The 26,269-nt window shown below is 36.2% G+C and overlaps 1 protein-coding gene across 1 annotated transcript in view; it reads left to right on the top strand.

Annotated features, from left to right (window-relative positions):
• Positions 1–26,269, top strand: part of OSBPL11 (oxysterol binding protein like 11) — an 84,786-nt gene that overhangs the window by 19,261 nt on the left and 39,256 nt on the right. Inside the window, exons 2-7 of the mRNA XM_058555968.1 lie at positions 2,719–2,787; positions 9,140–9,315; positions 10,184–10,263; positions 11,827–12,003; positions 20,447–20,648; positions 24,554–24,699. Coding sequence (XP_058411951.1) covers positions 2,719–2,787; positions 9,140–9,315; positions 10,184–10,263; positions 11,827–12,003; positions 20,447–20,648; positions 24,554–24,699 — 850 coding nt within the window. The remainder of the gene's footprint in view (positions 1–2,718; positions 2,788–9,139; positions 9,316–10,183; positions 10,264–11,826; positions 12,004–20,446; positions 20,649–24,553; positions 24,700–26,269) is intronic.

Below are 26,269 nucleotides of genomic sequence, written 5' to 3'. Positions count from 1 at the left end.
GTAATGTTTTTATTACATGCTAATAGCTATGAAATGACATTTATCTCGTAATGAAGGGTGGTGTAGAAACCTAGATGAAGGGAGAAAACCAAAAAAGGTGAATTATGGAATATTTTGGCACTTTGAGGACATATTTAACTTAGGTTATGTGACACCTTAGGCCTTTTGTGTATTGATGCAGAGTGTAAATAAATAAATAAATAGATATTCATGTTATAAAGCTACAGGACAGAATGTATAAAGAATAAGGTTTTTTATTGAGATATAGTTGATACATAACATATTAGTTCCACGTACACAACATAATGATTTGATATTTGTATATATTGTGAAATGATCATCACAATAAGTCTAGTTAACATCCATCATCACACTTAGTTACAAATTTTTTTTCTTGTGATGAGAACTTTTAAGATCTACTCTCTTAGCAACTTTCAAATATACGGTATAGTATTATTAACTATAGTCATCATGCTGTACATTACATCACCGGGACTTATTTATTTTATAACTGAAAGTTTTTATCTTTTGACCACTTTTGCCCATTTTGCCCACCCCGTCTCTGGCAACCACCCCTCTGTTGTCTGTATCTGTGAGTTCATTTTTTGTTTATTTGTTTTAGATTCCACATGTAAGTGAAGGAATAAGTTTTGAGGACAAGAACAGTTTGGGGAATCTGAGCCGTGCGTTAAATATCTAAAACACTGGAGGGACTCTTTGGGAAATTATTTTTGGGCAGAGTCCAGGGGCATTGGAATTCCTGTGGCCCCAAAGAGCTTTAAGCCTGAAGACTGGAAAAGATGTGGGAGCCAGACAAGAAAGGTGTCTCTGCTTTTTCAAGTACCAATGGAACTAAAAGAATAGCTTTGCTGTGACCTGGGGCTGGAAGTAGAGGAACTCTAACGAAAACCCAAGGGGCTGGGTTTTTGAAGAATCTTTTCCTATAGATGTGGGCTTTAGAAAATATTGAAATGAGAATCCAACTGGTGCTGTCAGTGTTAATGTGACAGAATAGATATATAATTATCAGAACTTTGGGTTGAGATTTTAGAAGTTGACAATCTTTATCTTCTTGAGATTAGTGACCTTATGAAACCAAAAGGATTTGAGCAGTTTCACTTAATATTAATAAATAGTGTTGCTTGCTAGCCTTAGAAGGGAAGAAAAATACAGAAAAAAAATAACAGTCTCAGTTATGGGATCAGTTCTTTATTTTCAGATTTCATCTTTATTTTCAAGCATTCTGAAGACGTGAAATTTGAAAGGACCCAACACTGAGTTTTTTCCTGAGGCATCTCCCTACTTGCTCTCCTGTAATAGCTACTGGAATCTTATACTCAATTTGGTCGTTTTGTTTGCTGAGGGAATGTCTTTATCTTCAACTCTTTTCATTTGTCATTCAGATCAATCTGAATTTTTTTTGAACTTTGTTCTGGTGGTTGTGTTAGCTCTCGCTTGCTTTTGCTTTTGACATCCATATTTTAAAGGTTGCCAGTTGACTGACACTTTCAATTTCCTGGATGCTGTTAGCTGAAATTTTACCAAACGTGCCCTGTGATTCAGGGATAGTAGAGAAAACAAATGTTTAATATCCGTTTTATTTTATAGTGTAAATTTAAAACTTTTGGAGTAGAGTAGGTGAGTTTAAAAGGAATTCTTAATGTAAATTATAAAATGAAACATGAAGCTCATATATCAAAAAGATATGTCAATGTAGGTCTAGCTTTAATATCTTTTCATAAGTATAAGGAACCTTAAAGTACTGGAAAAGAATTATCAATGAGATATTGCATATTCTGTGAACCACTATAGCAGAACATTCCTGTAATAAGTGAAAAAAGGGGGCAGGAAGTAGAGAAACTCAATTGTACTAAGGGCAATGATACGGGTCCCAGATAAAATCTTTCCAGTGGCAAAACTTGTAGTGACCACTTTGCCTCATGCTCTCTGGGGTGGGGGAGCGGTAGTGAGGTGTCACACTCTCATCAAAAACAGGATCTTGGGGCCAGCTTGGTGGTGTAGTGGTTAAGTTCGCGCGCTCTGCTTCGGCGGCCTGGGGTTCCCAGGTTCAGATCCTGGGTGCGCACCTACGCACCACTTATCAAAGCCGTGCTGTGGCACCGTCCCATATAAAGTAGAGGAAGATGGGCACGGATGTTAGCCCAGGGCGGGTCTTCCTCATCAAAAAGAGGAGGATTGGCAACAGATGTTAGCTCAGGGCTAATCTTCCTCAAAAAAATAAAACGCCCCCAAAAAAACCCAGGATCTTCATTTTGTAAGCCCGAAGAATCAGAAGCATAGCATGTCCCACCAGAGGGAGGAGGCACTATTTGATCTAGAGATCTTTCTTGCCTATTCTAGAACCATAAAACTGGATTTTATTTCTTCACCGTTGAATTGTTATAAAATGTTTTTATTTATAATTGTATTTGTAGTATATGTGTTTTATATTTATATAATTTCATATTTATATAATGATTTTATATTTGAAATCTAATAATTTATGGGAGATTACACTCGAAGAAATCTGATAAAATGAAGCTCTATGGGTATGAAATACCTCTATTTGTTAACCAATGAATTTTACTTCTGAAGAAAATTTGAGGTATTTGTAGAAAATTTGTGTGTCTGCCGCTATTTTTAAAACTGGACCGTTAACTTCCTGGGATTTCTTCTGTTTTTCACTGACTTTGGCACTTTCTGATCTTTTTGAAACAGTGATCACATGGAAAATGTGTATGGCTATTTAATGAAGTACACCAACCTTGTCACTGGGTGGCAGTATAGGTAAGTGTGATTATGCTATGTCACCTCACTCTCCTTGGAGGCCAGAAGTGGGGCTTTTTAGGTTCTGATAATTTTTTATTCTGATATTACTTCAGTACAAATATGGCTAGGAAACCTTTTAGAGAAGGATTTACCATGTTTTCTAACAGTCCGATGACTTTCTTTCCCATTTTAGAGGGCAGGAGCGGTTGACATCTGTCCAGATGGCAGCCTCCAAATGCCTCAGAAGTTACCATTTTATTAGGATTAAAATCACTTGTTCACCTGGCTTGGGCTTTTTTTACTTGTAGTGGTTAGGCTCTTAGGGTGGTTTGGAGGAGAAACACGTTTGTGTTAGGTGCCTATTTTGTACAGGATTCTCAAAACTTCTCTGAGACCTTGGAGAGTTTAAATAACCAGCCAAGGTCACAAAGGCAATCAGTAAGTAGCGAAGCCAGCTATCTTAAATACTTTGTAGAATTGATAGTTGTAGGGCAGAGGGTTAAACTTTTTTTTTTATTGTGGTAAAATATACATAATGTAAAATTTACCATTTTAACCAATTTTAAGTGTACAGTTCAGTGGCATTAAATACATTCATATTGTTGTACAACCATCACCACCATCCACTCCAGATTTTTTTGCATCTTCTCAAACGGAAACTCGTCACCCATTAAACAATAACTCTACATTTCCGCCTCCCCCCAGTCCTTAGCAACCACTATTCTACTTTCTGTCTCTATGAATTTGACTACTCAGGTACCTCATATAAGTGGAATCATACAATATTTGTCCTTTTGCGACTGGCTTATTTCACTTGGTGTAACGTCCTCAAGGTTCATTCATGTTGTAGCATGTGTCAGAATTCCTTTCTTTTTAAGGCTGAATAATATTCCGTTGTATGTTTATACCGCATTTTGTTGATCCATTCATCTGTCGATGGACGCTTGGGTTGCTTCCAGCTTTTAGCTACCGTGAATAATGCTGCTGTGAACATTGATGTACGAATATCTGTTGGAGTCCCCGCTTTCGTTCTTTTTTGTATGTACCCAGAAGTGGAATTGCTGGATCATATGGTAATTCTATGTTTAACTTTTTGAGGAATCTCCATACTGTTTTCCACAGCAGCTGCACCATTTTCATTCCCACCAGCAATGCACAAGCGTTCCAATTTCTCCACATCCTTCCCAACACTTGTTACTTTCTGTTTTTTTTATTGTTATTATTTTTGATAATAGCCATCCTAATGTGTGTTGAGTGGTATCTCATTGTGATTTTTAAACTTTTTTAAACTGATAAAACTAGAATTTGAACCCACATATTTCTGACTCTGTGTTCTTTGCATTAGAACGTGCTGCTGCTCATTCACATGTCATTTGGAGACTTCTGCTTTTGGCCATGTTGGAATAATAGGAGCTGAATTTGCCTTCCTACCTTAAACAACTAGAAAATGGGACGTCATATATGAAAGAATCGTTTTCAGACGTTTTACAGAAAAGTCAAAGCACTGGTGAACATGTGATTGTTTAGAAGAGAAGGCAATTTGAGCCATGTTTAGTAACATTAGAGAATTCAAATAGGAGTGACGTGTGGAAAGTTGGAGATCATATGAGAGGTCAAAGCTGGCTATGAAAACAGGGAATCGTTCCTATTGAAGTAAAGAGGGCAGTTCTCTAGGGTCCCCATCTTTTATTAAAAAAAAATGAGAGAAGTCAAGGGAGCCTTTTCATTTTGCATTTTTCCACCTCAGTTTTTATGTAATTTTTTTTTGTGTGTGAGGAAGATCAGGCCTGAGCTAACATCTGCCAATCCTCCTCTTTTTTTTGCTGAGGAGGACTGGCCCTGGGCTAACATCCATGCCCATCTTCCTCCACTTTATATGGGACGCCACCACAGCATGGCTCGACCAGCAGTGCGTCAGTGTGTGCCCGGGATCCGAACCGGCGAACCCCCGGCGGCCGTAGCGGAGCGCACGCACTTAACCGTTTGCGCCACCGGGCCAGCCCCCAGTTTTTATGTAATTTTTTGAAGGCTTACACGTTTAAGTGACATATAGAATGTTAATTTAAAAAAAATTTTATGTCACTTTGCTCTTAGTACTATTCTTTGTTCTCTTTTTTAAAAGGGAACTAGATCAACTATCTTCCTCCAACATTCAACAACTTTCATTCATATAATATTGAATATTACTGAGAAAGTCTCAGAAGTGGAATAGAGCAAGAAAGCTCCAAAACATACCCAAACGTGTAAGATTTAGTATATATTAAAGATGGCATTTCAGGTCATGGCAGCCTGAGGCCATGGGAAGAAGGAGCAGGTGTTTGTATCATTGCATAAGGGAGCCTACCGAAAAGATCCATTGGCCACTGATTGTCTAGGGAGCTACCTAACAGATCCAAGCAAACGTTCTAGGATAGGGAGGGGCACTGCCTCTGCCTATATGATCTCTCCAGCTGTGTAAGAGGCCAGTTGTAGTAGCACCAGAAAGTATAGGGATGAAGACAACCCATTCTGTTTGCTGCTGAGAACACAGGACCTTTTACCAACTTGCCCCGTCAGAGAGGTCTCAGCTTGTCAGCTTGATTGCTGTAGGCCCACTTTAGAAAAAACTTTCATCTTCCTTTTTCTGTCAGCCTGGCTGGAGGTCTTGTGGCACAACAGAGATATGCTGGATCTTCAGCATGGAACATGTAGATTGAATGATAAAAGGGGAACAGAAAGGTTAAGACCTTGTTAAAGGACCTAGGCTTAGTAGCTCAGTTTCTTTGGCACGCCTAGCCACTTTTGTCCATGTGCTGCAGATAAAGTTAAATAACAAAAGCACTGCCCCTGTGCCAGGTATTCAAAACGGTTTCCCTGCAATCCATTTCTATTTTGACTAAGGGCAAGTTAGAGCAGCTTGGAGAAAGCAGCATGGGCATACTCTATAAATAACTACTTGCTTTGGAATGTAGTGCCCTAGGAAAGTACACAACAGCAAGACCCTCTCCTGAACCCGCTTCCCTTCCACTTTCAACTCTAATTCCCAAAGGTGAGATTGCTTCCATTTGGCTTAGAAGTTCTGTACACACTCAGCATTAAAGCCCTGGGATGGTCGGAACAAAGCACATGGTTGCCTTTCCATCCAAAATCTTCACTAAAGTTTATTTTTGTCGTGATAAGACATACTTCCAAGTCAGAATATTTTTTAGATTGCATTTGATGATAGTTCACTTTAAGTTGTAGGCTGTTCCAAAGATTAGTCATTTCCCCAAATTAGCAGTCTTTGTTATTTTGTAATTGCAAAAAATAATTATTTAACTTTTCTTTTAAAACAATTTTTCTTTAAAACAATTATTTAATTTCTTTTTTTAACAACTTAGGTGACTTTTCTGCATATAAAGATTTATGCTGAATCTTAAATTTCCCTCTCACACTTAGCCTTTGTTTCTACATTTCTTTAGCTTCTTGGTTAGGACAACTTGCTAAAAATACCTCAATCAAGAGTCTAGTACTCTTCTGGGAAAAATAGCTTCATTGGGTTTCCTCACTGTGTGGATTGTCTCTCTATCCCCAATCTACACATCTTGTAAAATATCTCCATAGAAGGGCTGAGAGAAGAACATTTGGATTAGTCCATGAATAATGAAAGACAGTCTAAAGTGCACTATTATTACCAGTGGATAACCAGCATCATCTTGGTGTTAAAAAGATAATCAGTTATTGGCTCATACTATCGTTTTACCAATCCCTCCTTAGCATTACTTTCTGTATATCAAGGTGAGTGCCTCCATGTTGTAAATTTGTGGGAATGCTTTTGGGATAAAAATATGTGTTCACAGCAAACTTGAGATTTCCCAACATATTATACTCTAAATTTTCTTTGAATTGACTACTTTTAAGAGAAAAGAACAGCCATTTTCCTTTGACTGTTTGAAATGAATTGTTCTTATCGCTTAGAAGGAGAGATCTCTTTCCTTCCTTCTTTCCTTACTGCCTTATTTTCTGCCTTCCTTGTTTGATCGTTTGTTCTTTTTGTTAACAGCTATGTTGAGATAATGCACAGACCATACAATTTGCCCATTTAAAATGTACAACTCAATGGTTTTTTTTTTTTTTTCCTTGTTTTTTTTCTTTGGTGAGAAAGGTTGGTCCTGATCTAACATCCGTTGCTAGTCTTCCTCTTTTTGCTTGAGGAAGATTGTCCCTGAGCTAACATTGGTGCCAGTCTCATTCTATTTTGTATGTGGGATGCTGCCACAGCATGGCTTGATGAGCGGTATGTGGGTCCACACCTGGGATCCGAACCTGAGAACCCTGGGCCGCCAAAGTGGAGCACGTGAAATTAACCACTACGCCACAGGGCCAGCCCCTCACTGGTTTTTAGTATATTCAAAAGATTGCATTCTTGCTAACAAACCCCTTCTATTTATTTGATGAATTTTTTGTAGTAGATTCGTGTCTTTCTTTGTTCATGCTGCTGTAACAAAGTACCACAGACTGGGTAGTTTATAAACAACAGAAATTTATTCCTCACAGTTGTGGATATTGGAAGCCCAAGATCATGGTGCCAGCGTGGTCGGGTAAGGGCCCTGTTTCGGATCACAGGCTTCTCATTATATTCTCACGTGGCAGAAAAGGGGCGAGGGAGCTCTCTTGGGCCTCTTTTTCTTAAAGGCACTAATCCCATTCATGAGTGTTCTGCCCTCATGACCTAGTCACTTCCCAAAGTGATTCCGTTAATACCATTACCGTAGGGGTTAGGATCTCACCATATGAATTTTGGGGGTCCACAATCAGACCATAGCACATTCATATGAGCATTTTACTAAGGACAGGTCATATGTTTTAGAAATTTAAGATGTTGTCAGTGGTTATTTTGTGTTAATTCAGATGATCCCTTCAAATCTTTGGGAAAATAAAGATAAATAACTCTTTTAAAAATAGGCAGAAATGTGACAGGCAGTTCACTAAGTAGAGCTACAGTTGGCCAATAAACACATAAAAAGTGTTTAGCTCCTGTAGTAATTAATGAAACAGAAATTTAAAACTCAAAAATATTAAAATTAATATATATTTTTTACCAAAATATGTGAACATAATTTTAAAAATTAGAAGCGTACTAAAAGATGAATGGGAAAAACAATAGTCCTTTGCTTTCCCATCTCCCTTCTCAGGCAACCACTTTCAACTTCTTTTGCTTGCTTTTCGTCGGTTGTTTTTCTTTCCCTGAAGAAAAGGCTGATTCCATTCTCTCCCAGTTTGATATGGTTGATATGGTTGCCACGTTTCTTAAGACAATATCTTCTGGGCTGGCCCCGTGGCTTAGTGGTTAAGTGCGTGCGCTCCGCTGCTGGCGGCCCGGGTTCGGATCCCGGGCGTACAACTGACGCACCACTTCTCCGGCCATGCTGAGGCCGCATCCCACGTACAGCAACTAGAAGGATGTGCAGCTGTGACATACAACTATCTACTGGGGCTTTGGGGGGGGGGGGGGAATAAATAAATAAATAAATAATAATTAAAACAAAAAAAGACAATATCTTCTAGGAACTTGAACTGGATCAAATTGTCTATCTGGTTCTGTTGTAGGACACACTAACATGTAGAATGCCAAACTGCTCCAAACCCAAACAGTAATCTTTTGAAATAGAAACTTTTTAGATTTTTTTTAAGAAAAGAGCTATTGCACTACTTAAATTGCAATCTGAATTAATATATTTCCTGACGTAGTTAATCTAGAACCAAATTAGAACATAAAATTCCTTTCCAAAGTGTATCAGTATTTCATCATTTAGTTTCAAGTTCCTTATGTTTCTGCATCTCCAGTTGCAGCTTTTTCATTTTTAAACAGGACAAGTAATCTTTAGTTGTGACCTATTTAATGATATAGTCACAACATCTTTCTACCTTGATGTTATTCTCATTGTGTATTTCACTGATTAAATCTTGAGTCAGATTCATTTCTTACCTAGCATTTGGTTAATCCCAGAGCTCATGTTTTGATTTCTTTCCAGTGAATTTTAAATAAAAGTTCTCACTACCATTCGTCTTTGGGCAGGTTACCCTCCCTGTTAATGAATTCTGAAGAGAAATCTTCCACTGAAAGGATACTATATCTTTGTTTCCTTTTTGCATTATCTGATATGCTTCTTCCCTATTAAATGCCTTGCCCTCAGTTGAAGGTTTTATATCTTTCATTAAACTCATTCAATTTTTCAATAATCTTGACTGCTAGGCAATTCAGTCTGGTATTTCCAAGTACTTCTTGAAATGATTTTGAATTTTATTTTTTTAATAACAAAAACTCCAAAATGTATGATTGAAATTAGTTTGCTTTAGTTTGACTAGGGGAAATGTTTAAAAATTATGACTGTTTTTTAAATCATTACAGGTTTTTTGTTTTAAACAATGAAGCTGGGCTGTTGGAGTACTTTGTGAATGAACAGTCTAGAAATCAAAAACCCAGAGGTACTTTGCAGCTTGCAGGAGCTGTAATATCACCCAGTGATGAGGACTCTCACACCTTCACTGTAAATGCTGCCAGTGGGGAACAGTATAAACTCAGAGGTATGACTGAGATATGAGAGTTAATGGTGTGATTTTTTTCTTCCCATGAGAAGTTGGTGTACTTCCCTGCTTTCATTTGGGTTTTGGAAATAGAAAATACTGTCATTGATGATGTAGACACAATATTCTAAACCTTGGAATTACTTTAAGAATTTATGAAATCTATTTTAATAAATAACTTTTTTCAAGTGGCTAATGAAGAAGTCTGTTTAAGATTGACCCCTCTAAAAAATTTGTGTAGATGAAACCCCGATTACTGAGAAATCTAAAAACATAGACTTCTTTAAATGATATATTTTATGTCTGCCATGGATTTTTATTTTACCCCTTTTCTTGATTTGGTTTGCATGCACTCTTTGCAGTTTTCAGTGACTAATGTACATACTCGGGATTTATTAAAATGTTCATATTCGTTCAAATAAAGTATAACTTCTGTTTATATAAATTTAATTTGTATAGAAGTGTGTGGTTTTTAATTTAATTAATACACGTAAAGTATAATGGTAGTCCTAATTGAACGTGCTGCTAGAGATCTGAAAGTATTGAGTACACATCAATGCTGAATAAAGGTTATTTCTTTAAATAAGAGCATATTTTTATGAGAAACTTAAGACATGTCAAGTCTCATATACCCACCTAGCTGCACATAATCTATCCTCCTTGTGAAATATCCATACCCAGCTACTGTGTTACCTAACAAAGTTGATGCTTTGGCCTCTTTCCTATCCCTCTCTAGTCAGAGACATTTGCCCCAGGAAGAGGAGAACCAATCCTTGGTTTTCAATGATCTGTTCTTCATGTTATAGACAATTAATTGTATTCAAAAAATAAATATAAAAGTGAGTAACTCTTAGATACTTTTTATCAGCTACAGATGCTAAAGAGCGACAGCACTGGGTTAGCAGACTTCAGATATGTACACAACATCACACTGAAGCTATTGGCAAGGTATGTGGGTTCATATCTGATATTAACGCACAAAAATGGGTAAAGAATTTTTTTTATTTTTTTACATTTTTAAATTGAGATACTATTCACAGACCATAAAATTTACCCTTTTAAAGTGGACAATTCTGTGGTTTTTAGTATATTCTCAAGATTGTACAACCATTGGAACTATCTAATTCCAAAACATTTTCGTTACCCCCCAAAAAACCTATAACCATTAGCAGTCACTCCCTATTCTCCCCTTTCCAAGCCCCTTTCTCACACTAATCTATTTTCTCTCTTTATGGATTTGTGTCTTCTGGGCATTTCATATAAATAGAATCATACAATATGTATTTTTTTGTGTTTGGCTCCTTACGCTTAGCAAAATGTTTTCAAAGTTCATCCACGTCATTGCATGTATCTTACTTTATTCCTTTTTATGGCTGAATAATATTTCCATTGTATGGATATACCACATTTTGTTTATCCATTCATCAGTTGATGGACATTTGGGTTGTTTCCATTTTGTGGCTATTATGAATAATATTGCTGTGAACATTTGTGTTCAAGTTTTTGTGTGAACACGTGATTTCACTTCCCTAGGTTAAACCTAGGAGTGGAATTACTGGATTATATGGTAATTCTCTATTTAACTTTTTGAGGAACTGCCAAACTGTTTTTCAAAGTACCCGAACCATTTCACATTCCTTCCAGCAATATATGAGAGTTCCAATTTCTCCACATCCTTGCTAATACTTGTTATTGTCCTTTTTTTTTTTTAATTATAGTCATCCTGGTTGGTGTGAAGTGGAATCTCATTGTGGTTTTGATTTCATTTCTCTAATAGAGACTAACAATGTTGAGCATCTTTTCATGTGCTTAGGGTCATTTATATATCTCCTTTGGAGTGTTTTTTTATTTTTTAAAGTGAAAAGGAAGGTCTCAGTGCTTGAAATCTGAGGTTAAAGATGTCTAAAAACTAACATGTGGGCAGCATAGTTAAAGGATTCTATACCTAGGTGATAGTTTGACTTTTTTTTAATTATTATTATTCCAAATGTTTTTTCCCCCATAAGTAAATTGTAAAAAGTTCTTTGTGATTTAGGCCTATAGCTTAGCCTTCAGGAAATCCGACATAAAGGCTTTATTCATACTACAAGATTCTAATCATTGGCAGTGATCGGAAAGTATTAGTTTGTTCCAAAGATGCTTACATGTTACATTAGAAAATTTATTATATTGAGTATTGCTGAGTACATTTTTTTGTTTCAATCATAGTGTTTAGAAATCTGAAATTAGAAGTTTCTTGTTATTCTAATATATGTCTAATGTGAAAAAAAATTCTTGACAGCACAAAACTGGGATTAATTTTCTAAATAAATTACCAGTTTACTGTGGGATGTGTAAAATACTTAAACTTTGAGTGTCTCAAATTTTATCATCTTTAGAAATGTTCTAGTAGTCAATTCAGAGGTTAATTTTATTTTTAAAACTGTTCATGTGTACGCCTCCAGTGTATGATAGGTTGAGGGTTAGCCAAAATTTTTAAAAAAGGAATGATTTTCTTTGTTTGTTTAATAGAATAATCCTCCTCTGAAATCACGGAGCTTCTCACTAGCATCTAGTGGTAATTCTCCTATATCTCAGAGGAGACCAAGTCAAAATGCCATTTCCTTCTTTAATGTTGGACATTCCAAACTACAATCAATGAGCAAAAGAGCTCCCTTACCTCCAGACCATCTTGTGGAAGTCAGAGAAGTAAGTATGAATTGAAGTCAAGTTAAAATGCATTAAATAATCTTACCTGCTTGGTTTTGTCACAAAAAAACTCTAAATCCTGTTTGTGTCTTCTAGGGTCCTCAGTGTTTAAGTCATAAAGACTCCCTAATTATATGTGGTATCCTTAGTTTCCTCAAGTCTGTCAACTAGGTTCTAGGTACACTGTCATTTTTCAAAAGTCTCTATCTTTGATTTCTCAAGTAAAAGTACAGGCTCCTTTTGATGTAAAATTTATGATCAAAAGAATTATTAAGCCTAATGGGAAGACTATATGACCAAATGAAGGACTACTTTTAAAAAAACTGATATAGAAAATTTCAAACATACACACAAATAGAAGAGTTAAACCCTTGATGTTTCCTTATCTTTCTATTTCCCTCTTTCTCTTTGAAACTGAGTACCAAATAATTCTAGTTAATAAAAAATGCAATTGTTAAATTCTAAATATTCCAGGTATCGTTTGCTGCATTAGATTTGGTAGAGCTCATAGATGTCTATGTAGCGGATTGTGACAATAATAACGTAAATCACACTCAAATGATTCAAGGCAGGAGGCTGGGGAGAATAAGTCCTCTATCAAGTTATTTTGGGTTGTATTTATAGATGAAGAAATTGAGATTAGAAAGATGAAGTAACATGCTTGAGATAAACAGACAATATCTTTTGATTCAATTTCTAGTCTTGTTATATAAACAAGTGATAATTACAAAGACCCTTTTTCGTAAAACAGTGCGTTTTTAGTATTCACGATGATGGTATTCAGTCTGTAGGTAAATATCAGTGTTTGTGTTTTAAGGAAATCAAGGTACTTCTATGTTAATCTAGAGGGAAAGAAAAGGAAACATTAAAAGTGGTTAAGAGGTGAGGCCGGCCCCATGGCCTGCTGGTTAAGCTTGGTGCGCTCCGCTTCAGCGGTCCGGGTTTGCAGGGTCAGATGCCAGGCGTGGACCAGCACCACTCATCAGCTGTGCTGTGGCGGTGACCCACATACAAAATAGAGGAAGATTGGCACAGACGTTAGCTCAGGGCGAATCTTCCTCAGAAAAAAAAAAAGTGGTTAAGAGGGGCCAGCGCTGTGGCTTACTGGTTAAGTTCAGCGCACTTTGTTTCAGTGGCCCGGGTTCAGTTCCTGGGCATGGACCTACACCACTCGGTGGCGGCCTTGCTATGGCGGCGACCCACGTACAAATAGGGGAAGATTGGCACAGATGTTAGCTCAAGGTGAATCTTCCTCAAACAGAAAGAGGAAGATTGGCAACAGATGTTAGCTCAGGGTGAATCTTCCTCAGCAAAAAAAAAAAAACCTGGTTAAGATACAAGAGATAGAATAAAGAATAACGTCTAGGGGCAGACTTGTGTCATAGTGTCTTCCTTAACCCTTGAGGAATTTTTGGAACTCTTCAATCCTGGCTAGTGATGACAGTTTGAAGGAGAGCTTCTGAGATGCTGGTAATGTTGTTTCTTGATCTGGGTGTTGGTTACGTGGGTGTGTTTGAATTTCATAAAATTCGTAATGAATTTTATGAAAATTCATTAAGCCTATACACTTGTGATATGTGTACTTTTCTAGCTGTATACTCTATGTCATTATACTTCAGTAAAAAATTAAAAATGAGCAAAAAGCATATAGTTGAAAGTTGTCTTGGATTCTCTACGTGCACATTTTCAGGGAAAAGGAACCTTTTCGTATTTGAGATTTTAGCCTCTGCAGAGGTCTCTGCTTGGCTGTGCTTGGGTCTTTGAGACCATTGTCATATCTCTCTTAGCTTCTCTTCTACTGTGAAGACTTTAATCACCTACTCTTCTCTTTCCTGCTCTAATAGTGATTTTGTTATTCTTACTGGTCCAGGGGTAATTTCTCACCGTACCCACACTGTAATGTTTTGTGTCTTTAAATATACTTTTCATATTATTGTGAAAGCATGTTAATATTTAACGTGTAACTCTGGCACATGTGTGTAGAGAGTGTGTGTACCCAAAGTTTCACAACTACCTCTTTGGGAAGGACAGATAGTTACTTATAGAACTGCCTAATTTAATGGCAGCCTCCTTGAATTATGGCTCCAGTAATTATTCTAGGATTTGAGTGGTGTTTGGCAATCTCTGTGCCAGTGCCACTCCTGCACCCACACCTATGCAAAAAAAAATTTTAGCTAAGTGTCTGGTTCTTCACTAGGTTGCCGTTTTTGCTTTTAAGAACACAACAGGTCAAACTGTAAAATTATGACTCTATCCCGAACATTTCTGTATTCTAATGGAATAATTCTGTTTGTGAAAAAGTAGTCCATTTTGAGTGTTTATACCATCTTTTGTCCTCCAGACAAATATTAAATACTTCCAGAACTGCTTTTTCCTTTAAAAGTTAGCTTATTGCTGATTATTCAAAATCATCATAATCTAGTCTCTAGAGGCATATTGTTTCCTAGTCTTGCTTAGGATGCCATGTGTTTAAGAATCTTGTTTGGTTTTGTGGCTTGGATGTATTTCGTTGTGGGAGCTATAAATGCTTTATGAAAGTAAGGGCGCTTGGGAGGTTTCTGAGCCTTTCCAAAGCAGTTTTATCCAATACAGTGACTGAAAAGATTTGTGTTAAGCTAAAACCAAAGCTAACAGTTTCACAACTTGAGAAAACTTTTTAAAATTTTGAACTAACTTTAAATTTACAGAAAAGTTGCAAAAATAGTACAGGATTTCTGTATAGCCCTCACCTAACTTTCCTTATGCCACCATCTTTCATAACCATGGTATAATGACCAAAACCAGGAAATTATATTGATGTAATACTGGTAACTACAGTCCTTATTCAAATTTTGACAGTTTTTCCACATGTTCTTTTTCTGTTTTAGGATCCTATCCAGGATCCTAGATTGCATTTAGTTCTTACTATTTAGTTTCCTCCAGTCTGTAATTGCTCTTTGGTCTTTCCTTGTTTTCATGACCATAACACCTATAAAGATTATTACTCAGTTATTTTTGTTTAATGTCCCTGAATTTAGATTGGTCTGATGTTTTCTTATGATTTGAATGGAATTATACATTTTTGGAAAGAATACCCCAGAAAAGATGTATCCTCAGTACCTCATATCAAGGAGTTCATGATGTCAATATGAATATTATGTCTTATGTCAATAGTAATATGTCTTATTACTAGTGATGTTGGCCTTGATCACCTGGTCAAGGTAGCTTCTACTGGTTTTCCTTACTCTAAAGTTGCCATCTTTCCCTTTATAGTTAAGAAATGTCTTGGGGAGATACTTTGAGACTATGTAAATCCTTTTTCTCCTCAAAGAAATTGAGAGAACTTTTGATGCCAAGCTGACCTGTGGTTCTAGGTAGGAGTTCTCAAGCTTTTTGGTCTTGGAATCCCTTTCCTTCTTAAAAATTATTGAGTACCTCAAAAATTTTTGTTTTATATGGGTTAAATTTACTAATATTTACCTTATTAGAAATTGAAATGGAGATTTAAAAAAATACTTCTTTAGTAATTTATTTTAAAATAAAAATAACCCATTACATGTTAACATAAATAACATTTTTGTCAACTTTTTTTCCAAAAAAAAAAATAATTGAAAAGGGTGGATTATTTTACATTTTTTGCAATCTCTTTAATATCTGGCTTGATAGAATGCAGCAGGATTCTCATATATGCTTCTGCACTCAATCTGTTGCGATATGTTGTTTTTGTTGAAATACACAAAAAAATATTTGGCCTCACGCAGATACGTGGTTGGAAAAAAGAGAATATTTTAATAGCCTTTTCACATAATTGTAGCTATTCTTTGACATTGCACCAAAACTTGACAGGGCTAATTTCTTTAATGTTAGATGCAGTGTGGAATCTAATATATATCATTGAACTTTTCATATTCTGTTACATGAAAATCCATTGGTCTGTCTTGCACTTTGAATGGATCTTTAACCTGTGCATGATTTTGTAAAACCATATATTAGTCATTTGGAAAATAGCAGTTCACAGAGTTATGCAGGTCTTGCAAATGTTGATCCATTTTATCATTATACAATATCAAAAATTCACGTTCCTTAACAGTCTCATCAGTCTCATCCACCAGTCTCTTCAGAAAAAACCTTTCAGTATTGGGAGCTGTCAAGCTTATGGTGACAGATATAGGTTTTCCAAAATTCTAATTTAATTTTAAAGCTCGGACTTTATAATTGGCAACAAGTACTGTCAGTTGTTTTTCTTGACGTGACAAGCTCATTTTGTTTGAGAAAATGTCTACCACATACCGCCAAGCCTGAAGAGCCATAGTTTATAGTTTCTAACAGTCATTCTGTCAAGGAAAAACACTTCTGTGTTTCTCCTTCTGCAATGCTCTGCACTTCTGTACTCTGGACACCAAATGTGTGAGGTTTTCCCCCACACCAAGCAATCTCTAATTCACTGTGGACACCAACTGGGTGTCCTACAGTTTATTTTTTTATTTTTATTTATTTTTTATTTTTTTTATAATTTTATTTATTTATTTTTTCCCCCAAAGCCCCAGTAGAGAGTTGTATGTCATAGTTGCACATCCTTCTAGTTGCTGTATGTGGGACGCGGCCTCAGCATGGCCAGAGAAGCAGTGCGTAGGTGCGCGCCCGGGATCCGAACCCGGGCTGCCAGCAGCGGAGCGCGCACACTTAACCGCTAAGCCACGGGGCCGGCCCATGTCCTACAGTTTAATTCACTTCTGACACTATTTGCCTGAGATAATGTCAGATCACACAGAACTGCCCCCACGTCAGATGCCAATCACAAGTCCAGGTTATCTCCTGTGCTTCTGACCAACCAGCTATAAATCAGAGGTTTCCATTACCCCTTCCTCGGGTTCAATCATTTGCTAGAACAGCTCACAGAACTCAGGAAAACAGTTTACTTACTATATTACCAGTGTATTATAAAAGAATATAACTCAGGAACAGCCAGATGGAAGAGATGCATAGCACAAGATATGGGAGGAGGGGTGCAGACCTTCCATGCCCTCTCTGGTTGCACCACCCTCCCAGTACCTCCACATGTTCACCAGCCAGAAGCTCTCTGAACCTCCTCTTTTTGGGTTTTTATGGAGGCTTCATTACGTAAACGTGGTTGGCCGAATCATTGGCCATTTGATTAATTCAACCTCCAGCCCCTCTTTCCTCCCTAGAGGTTAGTGGATAGGGCTGAAAGTTTTAACCTTCTAATCACAGGGTTGGTTCTCTGGGGCAACCAGCCGCTATGTAGGGACTCTCCAAAAATCACCTCATTAACATAAACTCTAGTGTGGTTGAAAGGAGTTTGCTATGAATAACAAAAGACACATTTCACCTTTATGCTCTGAAGCTATTTCAGGAACAAAACCAAATATTATAACAAAAGATGCCCCTATGCTCTAACCACTTAGGAAATTACAGTGGTTTTAAGAGCTGTGTGCCAGGAAGGGGTGAGGGGCAGAGACCAAATATATATACAGTAATCTGGTTTTCAGACAAACTAGATGCCATTTAAGTGATGTGCTATCACCATATTTGCCATATCTAGCTACTGGTTTTATAGTGTCAGGAACAGTCACTGAACAGTCACTAAAACAGCTTCACAAATCAGTTTTCTATTTCATTGTAAATATATGATCAACTCATTTGTTTGTTTTGGAGAGAACCATAACCAAATTTTAATATTTGTGCTATAATTATATTTTAAAGTTTATTTTTTTTAGCCAAGAATATCACTTCCTTAGGCCTATTCACTTCTAATATCAGTACTGGCAGGTGGCGTTCTTGGGCCATTTGCGCAAAGAAACATATTTTTTTTCTCTTAAGTGTTATGTTATGGTAGCTGATTATTTATGTTGTGAATATCCTGCTTATAATTTTTTTCCTTTATTAAACTTTTATTGGCTTATTTTATAGAAAAGTACACAAATCATAAGTGTACATCTGTTTTTATTTGTGCTCTCTTAATACAACAGGTGTTTTTAAGTTAATGAGCAGGTGTTTTTAATTTAAATGTAGTCCAATGTTTTAACTGTTTTTCTTATGGTGAGATTAAAAAGTTGCGTTCTCCAGGTTCAAGAAAGAAATTGGAAAGCAGACTCTTGTTTGGCCCTAGATTAAAGCCCCAAGCAAGTAAACATAGAGCATGTTTAACCAGCTCAAATCAGTTGTTAATAGCCCTGCTTCAGTATGCTTACTTCTGAATGTTAAACAGTCCCTAAAGGCCACACTTCCTCTGCTCTGTTACTTTTGTTTGTAAAGTCAGCCCATCTTTGAACGTTGTACTTTGCCAAAGAGCCTACATAAGATTAGCTCTTTAATTTATTCTGTGAGGACAGTTCTCCCTTGCTTGGAAAGTAATAAATTCAGCTTGGTTTCAGATATCCTTGAGGAGTAATCTTTTCCCTCAGCAGTACTAGCACTTATTGTGTCTCGTGTAAGAAATCTGACAAGTATAGAAGTTAATGTTCACCCACAACATTGCTAGACGCAGGGGGAAGAGCAGTTATATTTAGGGCCCCTAGACCAGAGAGGGATACAAAAGAGGCCTGAGGTAAGCTTCCCATTTCTAATCACATACCAAGAAGTTCTTGTAAAATGAAGAGATAGGGTGAGTATATAGTTTGTTCTTCAAACTGGAACACGTTCAGACAGAAGGGAGACCCTGTCCATAATTACAGCAGGACCATAAGCATAAACTGGGACTGTCTCTAGAAATCTGGGGCTTATGCCCCAACTAATAATAGAATTTTGTCTACAATTTCTTATCTGGTTTTCTGCTCTGTCCAGTTAGTCATGGAGGTTCTTTTCATTAGACCAGTGGTAAACCTAAGGGATCTGTGTGGCCCCTTCCCTTGGTCTCCATCTCAGTTCTTAATTAACCTTCTAAGCATGTATCCATGTATAAAAGAACCTGACCACAAAGTGTACACTTTGATGTAATTTCTGTGTAACCACCTCCTGGATCAAGAAATTAAATATTATTAGCACCCTAGAAGATGCTCTCATTCCCCCCATCACTACACCCTTCCTCACTATCCGGACTTCTGACACCATGGATTTATTTTGCCTCTTCTGAAATTTCTAAAACTGGAATCAAATAGTATGTACTACTTTGAGTATGGCTTCTTTTCAGTCAACATTGTATGTTTGAGATTTACTTATGATGTCGAGGTTAGCAGTTTCTTTTCATTGCTGCACAGTATTTATTGTATGAATATACCTTAATATTTTTTTTTTGTTCTAGTGTTGAGAGACATTTGAGTTGATGAACATATATACACACATATCTGTTGGTTATACACCCACAAGTGTATAATTGTTGGATCATGAATTATATTTATTGAACTCTAGTAGACACTGCTAAACTGTTTTCCAAAGTGGTTGTACTTATTCATAATTTTGGATTATTGAGAATTAGTCCTAAAATTTATATACAAAAACATTTACACACATACAAAGCATACATATGTATGCGTGTATAAATATGTATATATAGATATCTTTATACCCACACTTCATTTAAAATCCTTTTTTTCTGGTAAAGGTGAATGTTTGATCTATTACTACGACATATGTTTTCAGGGGCTATTTCATGTATTACACACTTGATTTGCTTGCTAGGATCATTTTGCATCTCTCTTTCACTAGCCTTCTGATGAACTATATTAAAAATCACCTGGAACAGAGCTTCTGAAAGCTAAAAGAATCTCTCCACTATAAAGTTTCTATGTGAATTAAAACAGTATGCAAAGGATGGGCAATCTGAGAACCTTCTGCTCACAATTGAAAGTAATTTAGCATAATAAATTCAGTTTTCATTTTAAAAAATTGGGTTGCTCGTCAGTCATTGTTATTCCATTGGCTCTGTTAGGAAAAGTGGACAGGGCTTCTCATCAAAGCAGAGTATATTAAATTCTGTTAACCCGAAAAGCTTATATCTAGTATTTGCTCCAAAATCAGCCTAATGGGGCCAGAAGGTTAGATGGGAAAGAGGAAGCAGGTAACCCATCGTGTTCTCAATGTAGGTTCAAATTGAGCCTGGCCAGAGCTGCTGTGAAGCAAGTGGTTGAGAGCCCAGACTTGGCAATTAATTTTACTTTTGAATGAAATACTTAATGCTGCTATTAAAGATGATCTGGAATGTTCTTTCTGATGACTTGCATAAATTTATACTGTTAATAAAAGGTGGCAAGTCTTTTGAGCTTTGTTGCTTCCAAAGAAAAAGTACAGCTGCCAAAGGTTAGCATCTTTTATTCAATTGATAAGCACTATTAAATGCTCATTAATTGAGAATAGCCAAACTTAAAATAGATTTCTAAGCCTAAAATGTGCTAAAAATGGCTCCGAAGCTGAATATGGTAATTAAAGTGGCATACAGTATGTCTGTATGTATACGTGTTAATACAGAAATCATGAGTGGCACGCACGGAACTGTCGTTTTCTTTAGATGATGTCTCATGCTGAAGGACAACAAAGAGACTTAATTAGACGAATTGAATGCCTTCCTGCTTCTGGCCATCTCAGTTCCTTGGACCAGGATCTCTTAATGCTCAAAGCTACTTCCATGGCAACTATGAACTGCTTAAATGACTGCTTTCATATTCTCCAGTTGCAGCATGCATCACATCAGAAGGGTTCATTGCCTTCAGGTAAGTTATGGATTAAAGGTAGGACTTCAACATTGAGGGCCAAAACGTGGAAAGGACTGTATTCCTTGTAATTCTACTCCAGAAAAATCTTAATTAAAAAAAATAATAATAACAAATAGAAAACCAGCGAGCCTCCAGGTTTTTAATTATCACACTAATGTTATACGAAGTCTGTTGTATTGTGTCCTTTTCCGAATCTAAAACAATTTTAGGTCTCATATCGTTGAATATCCCTTTAGAGACCTCAAACTCAACATGTCAAAAACTGAACTCCAAACCCTTTTCTCATGTATTACTGTTAAAATTGGTGGCATCACTGTCTATCCAGTTGACCAAAGTAGAAACATTGGGATCATTTCTTGGGTTTTGGTTTAGTCCACTATTCATTATTTCCATATTAAGATATATAGATTAAAGTCTATCAGTCACCTTTCAACTTGAAAAATAAAGTGTACGTCTAGTATTTGAGAGCAACTGTTTGTTGAAATTAATTTACTGGGGAAAAGAATGTTATTGCATGGGAGAACAAAAAATTAGTTTTCCTGTTAAATGAGGTGAATAAACTCATCACATTGGTTTTTAAAATTGAAATATAATTGACATATTTTGTAAGGTTAAGGTGTATAACACATTGATTTGATATATTTATATATTGCAATATGATTACCACCGAAGTGTTAGCTGACACCTCAATCACGTCACATAATTATCATCTCTTTTTTGTAGTGAGAGCATTTAGGATCTAGTCTCTTAACAACTTTGAATTAGATAATACAGTACTGTTGACTGTATTCACTATGCTGTGCATTAGATCTCCAGAATTTATTCATCTTCTATTTGCAAGTTTGTACCCTTTAACAAGATCTCCCCAATTCCCCCACCCGCATTACATTGTGTTAATAGTAGTAACTTAGTATTTCACAACACTCGTTGTTCTGTTATCCGACTAACTCCCCTTACTTGTGAAAGAAAGATATTTTAGAAAGATATTCAGTCTCTGCTCAGGAAAAAGTTTACTATACTAAGATCTTGATATGCATATAGTATGGATATCCTCATGTTTGCCTAAATTCAATACTTCAAGCTAACAAACTATTTTTGATGGCAATCGTAGATATAGGTCAGGGCAGTATTACAGAGGCCGATAAGCTATGTATGTTCTCCTTAAGGAATTCATAGTCCACTTGGGGAAGAAGTATGTAAATAGTTAACTATAATATGTAAAGTGCCACTTACAATGGGAACAAAGTACTATGGGAGAATATATGAATGGACTAATATTTCTGATAGAAAAAGGTCTGGGAAGGGCACAGAAAAGCTATGAAAACCAATTAGGTAGGGGAGAAGGCATTCCAAATAGATAGAAGAGACTAAATTGTGAGTCGTGAACATAGACTGGTGCCTTGGAGGAATTCTCAGTAGTCCAGTATAAATTTTCTCCTGTTATGAAACAACACACACATAAAAAGTTTAGCAACTACGGTACAACTGTAAGAAGAAACGAAAATCATGCATTGCCCTACCACTCAGAAATTGCCACTGTTAATACGTTAATATACTGCAATTTTTTGTTTTTTTCTTCTTAGTTTTTGTTTTATCTCATTGTTATTAGAAAATGTGTGTTTATATTTTACATTATTCACCTAATATCAAGAATATTTTCCAATTTATGATATGCTTTTGGTAAACATAATTGTTATTGACTGCAGTATATTCCTTTGAGGGGATAGGTGTACTTTGGTTTTTTGGTTTACTTAACTGTTCCTCTATGTTGAACTCTGGATGAGTTACCCTGAGCTTTGAAATTTGGGTTAATTCTAGTGTTGATAATAATTGTTTTGTCAGGAAAATAAAGCAGTTTGTTTCCAGTTTATACTACTTAATTTTTAAAAAGTATATCAAGTAGCACAGTGCTAGTTACTAGATGTTCAATAAATACTTTTTTTTTTTTTTGTGAGGAAGATCAGCCCTGAGCTAACATCTGTGCTAATCCTCCTCTTTTTGCTGAGGAAGACCGGCTCTGAGCTAACATCTATTGCCAATCCTCCTCCTTTTTTTTTTCCCCAAAGCCCCAGTAGACAGTTGTATGTCATAGTTGCACATCCTTCTAGTTGCTGTATGTGGGACCCTGCCTCAGCATGGCCGGAGAAGTGATGTGTCGGTGCACGCCCGGGATCCGAACCTGGGCCACCAGTAGCGGAGCGCACGCACTTAACCGCTAAGCCACGGGGCCGCCCCTCAATAAATACTTGATTAATTAAATACTATATAATTTTAAAAATTCTTAGAAATTTCATTTGTGTAGTTTAAATTAATACATAATCTTATTTTTAAATGATTGCTTCATGATTAATGAAGCATAAATTTGTGTTTTTTAATTAGAAAAGTGAAGCACATTGTTAGCTTTACAGAAGTGGCTAAAGTAAAAGTTGTTCTTCCACATCACTATTTTTTGGAGCACAGATTTATAGGTATTTAGGGGAATTAATGAACTGGTATTGATATTTCTCACCATGAAGTGCCATGTTTTCCAAATAAGGTCTGTAGAAATTTAATCTTAAGTCACTTGAGAATGAAAATATAACTGTGGAAAGAAATACTGAACTACCTTACCACGCAACTTTTGAAATGACACAAGAAATGAAATCTAAATTTAAATTAGTGTTTAGTCCCATGAAGCCTTAATGTATGTTATCCAAAGGCTCAGTGGTGATCATTGATTTAGAGGGATCCTGAGTCCAAACGTTTAGTTTGATAAAGAGTTTGGTTAAGGTTTCCAATCAGTTGAGTGACCTCTTAAAACAGATCTCTTAAATTTAGTGTTTGTGTGCATTTTATTTGTAGAAGTAAAGAAATCTAGATATTGATATTAAAAATAAACATTTTAAGGTAGGAACAAAGTGGTTTCATTTCTTTGGAATTTTGAAACAGGCCCTATGAACTTATCCAGGGCATTCCCCCAATCATGAATCCCCGCAGTGCAGAGTGAGACTGAACTTAGTGGCAAGGCAAAATGCTCTGGTAGCCTGGTAAGTACTTTGTACTTTATTTCTCTACTGAAGGCTGGGGTTTTGTTATAAAATGAGTAAATTCCGTACTCCTTTTAACTTCTGCTGTAGGAGTCTGAGCATCCCTTATTGTAGCCTCTGAAACCTAGATCAGCCTCTGAAATCAAATGGAACATTTTCCATTATTGATTAGGCATAGAATCTACCTTGTTAAACTAGTTGAGGGTAATAAGAGACATTTGAGTCATTAACTGAGAAGGTGACAGGTCTCTAAATGTGACCACTGTTTTTGACTAGGTCAGCTATTATTTATTCAGTAGAAGAGCCTTTCAGTTTAAAAGTATATGGAGCTTTTTTATCTGATAGGAAAAAAAGAAGAATGGACATGTATTTGCAATTCTTAAATTAGATCAAGGGGGTTATCTTGATTGGTTAGGAAATTGCTACTTGAGAATAAGTTTCAATCACAAATGGAAGCAAATTTTACTGTTTCACAGTCCCAGGCTCATCCTGTAATTGTGACTCCCTCAAGCCTAACTGCATACTCTTTGATCACCAGAGGGACAGGGTTCATATGGAAAGGACAGCAAATCAATTGTTAGGATGGGAATACACTTTATGAGTGACAGATTTGCCCAAGAAGTGAGTTCAGTCCTGTTCAGGGTTGATTCATTTAAGTGGTATCTGATTTCAAGTTGCAAGTTGCTCTGTTGTAAAATGCCCAATCATAGGGCTCATGCTAATGAGATACAAGTGGCTGTCTCGCAGAGTCTCTTAACAGGCTGAATTGCTTTTAGTCTTGTAGAATCAAAACAAAATTGTTCAATAAAATCCACATCTGCTGAACTTTCCAGATTATGAGCAAGTTTCAGCGAAAGTTTTCTCTTACTTCATCAGGAACGACAATCGAGTGGTTAGAACCAAAGATACCTTTATCAAACCACTATAAAAATGGAGCTGACCAGCCCTTTGCAACTGAGCAGAGTAAGCCAGTGGCAGTTGCAGAAGAGCAGTGTGTTGCAGAATCTGGACTATTAGCAAGGGTAAGGTAATGTGAAAATATGGTTTTGGTGTAAAAATTAGGAATCACTGAAAAAAGTCAGTTCTCTTTTCATTGTCAGGGCGTGCAAGTCAACCTAACACTAGAGCAACAGTCTTGCAGACTCTGGACATTGTTGTTCTACTTTAAAGTGCATTGGCTTTGGAAGAGGTTTTATTGTATAAAACTTGGACGTGTTCTGTTTTCCAGGTTAAATTACATGCCCTTTTTAGTATTGCTTTATTTTTGCTTGATAAAAATGTATTTAAAAATTGAAATTTGCATGTTTTTCTTTTTCTAGAAAGTAACTTGTCTAACATAAGATTATTTGCACCATATTTATCCGTTACATTTCTTACAAAATTGTTCAATAAAATCCACATCTGCTGAACTTTCCAGATTATGAGCAAGTTTCAGCGAAAGTTTTCTCTTACTTTATCTTAATTTAACATTATTTTACTATTTTTAGTAGTGTTTACTATTAAGTTTACAAGTTTAAAAGTTTACTGTTAAGTCTTTTTGATAGTAAGCACTTTACCAAACCAATTTTTTAAAGTGTTATTCTACTTAAAATAGCACACAGTTTTAGAATTTAATATTTTTATAAAGTATTATTCATTCTATATTTCTCAGAAGCTAAAGAGTGTTTTATTCTATTCATAGTTCCACCACTGTAACAAATCATATTGATTTTTTGCCTTTTGTGTTCACATCTGTTATTTTTATGGTCATCATAATTACATAGATAGTTTTATTTTAAGCTCTTTTTACATGATACTTCTCATAAGCATTTTTCTATGTAATTTTGGCCTATATAATTAAAGTTTTAAAGGTCGAAGTAGGCTATTGAGTATTTAGTTTGTTATTTTTTGTTGTTATAAATAGCACCATATCATCTACTGTTTTTCCTCCCTTTATTTGGATTATTTCTTTAGGTTATATTCCCAAGTAGAAGTACTGAGTCAAGAGTAATGCACAGTTTATGGTTATTTATATATTAGCAAATTACTTCCTAAAAGAAATTTATGACACAGGCACTTACAAAGCTGGCAAAGTCCTTGGCTTAACGAAGCAGGTAATGGCGGCAGGGTAGGCAGGGGAGAAGAAAAAAATTATGAAATGCTTTTTTTCTATAACTTTTGACTAGCTCATTTATGGAGTCAAGCAGGTAGTAAGTATATATCAAGCTGTCTAACATATGACAAGTCCAGTGTTAGGAATTAGAAGAGACCAAAAAAATAGAAGACATAGTTCTTTCACTGAAGAAACTTATAATCTACTTGGAGTCACAACATGCAAACACTGAACAATGGGATAATAAGATGAAGCAGTATTTTTTTTTTCATCTTACTTGATATGCTTTAGGCTGTTGGGATATGGGCACTCAGAGAAAGAAGAACGATGTATTGAGTAGAGTGGAGGGGGAATACTTTGGAAAGAAAGTAGAAGTGGAATTGGGCTTTGAAAAGAGACAGGATTTGAAGAGAAGTTGTAAGAGAATCTGAAGATGGAGGAGTCACATGAGCAGGGATACTGAGGCATGTATGCTTATTGTGGAGGCTTGCCTAATGGTT

Source organism: Diceros bicornis, chromosome 15 (genome assembly GCF_020826845.1).
Source record: "Diceros bicornis minor isolate mBicDic1 chromosome 15, mDicBic1.mat.cur, whole genome shotgun sequence".
NCBI lineage: Eukaryota > Metazoa > Chordata > Mammalia > Perissodactyla > Rhinocerotidae > Diceros > Diceros bicornis.
This window is presented reverse-complemented; position numbering and strand designations above follow the sequence as displayed.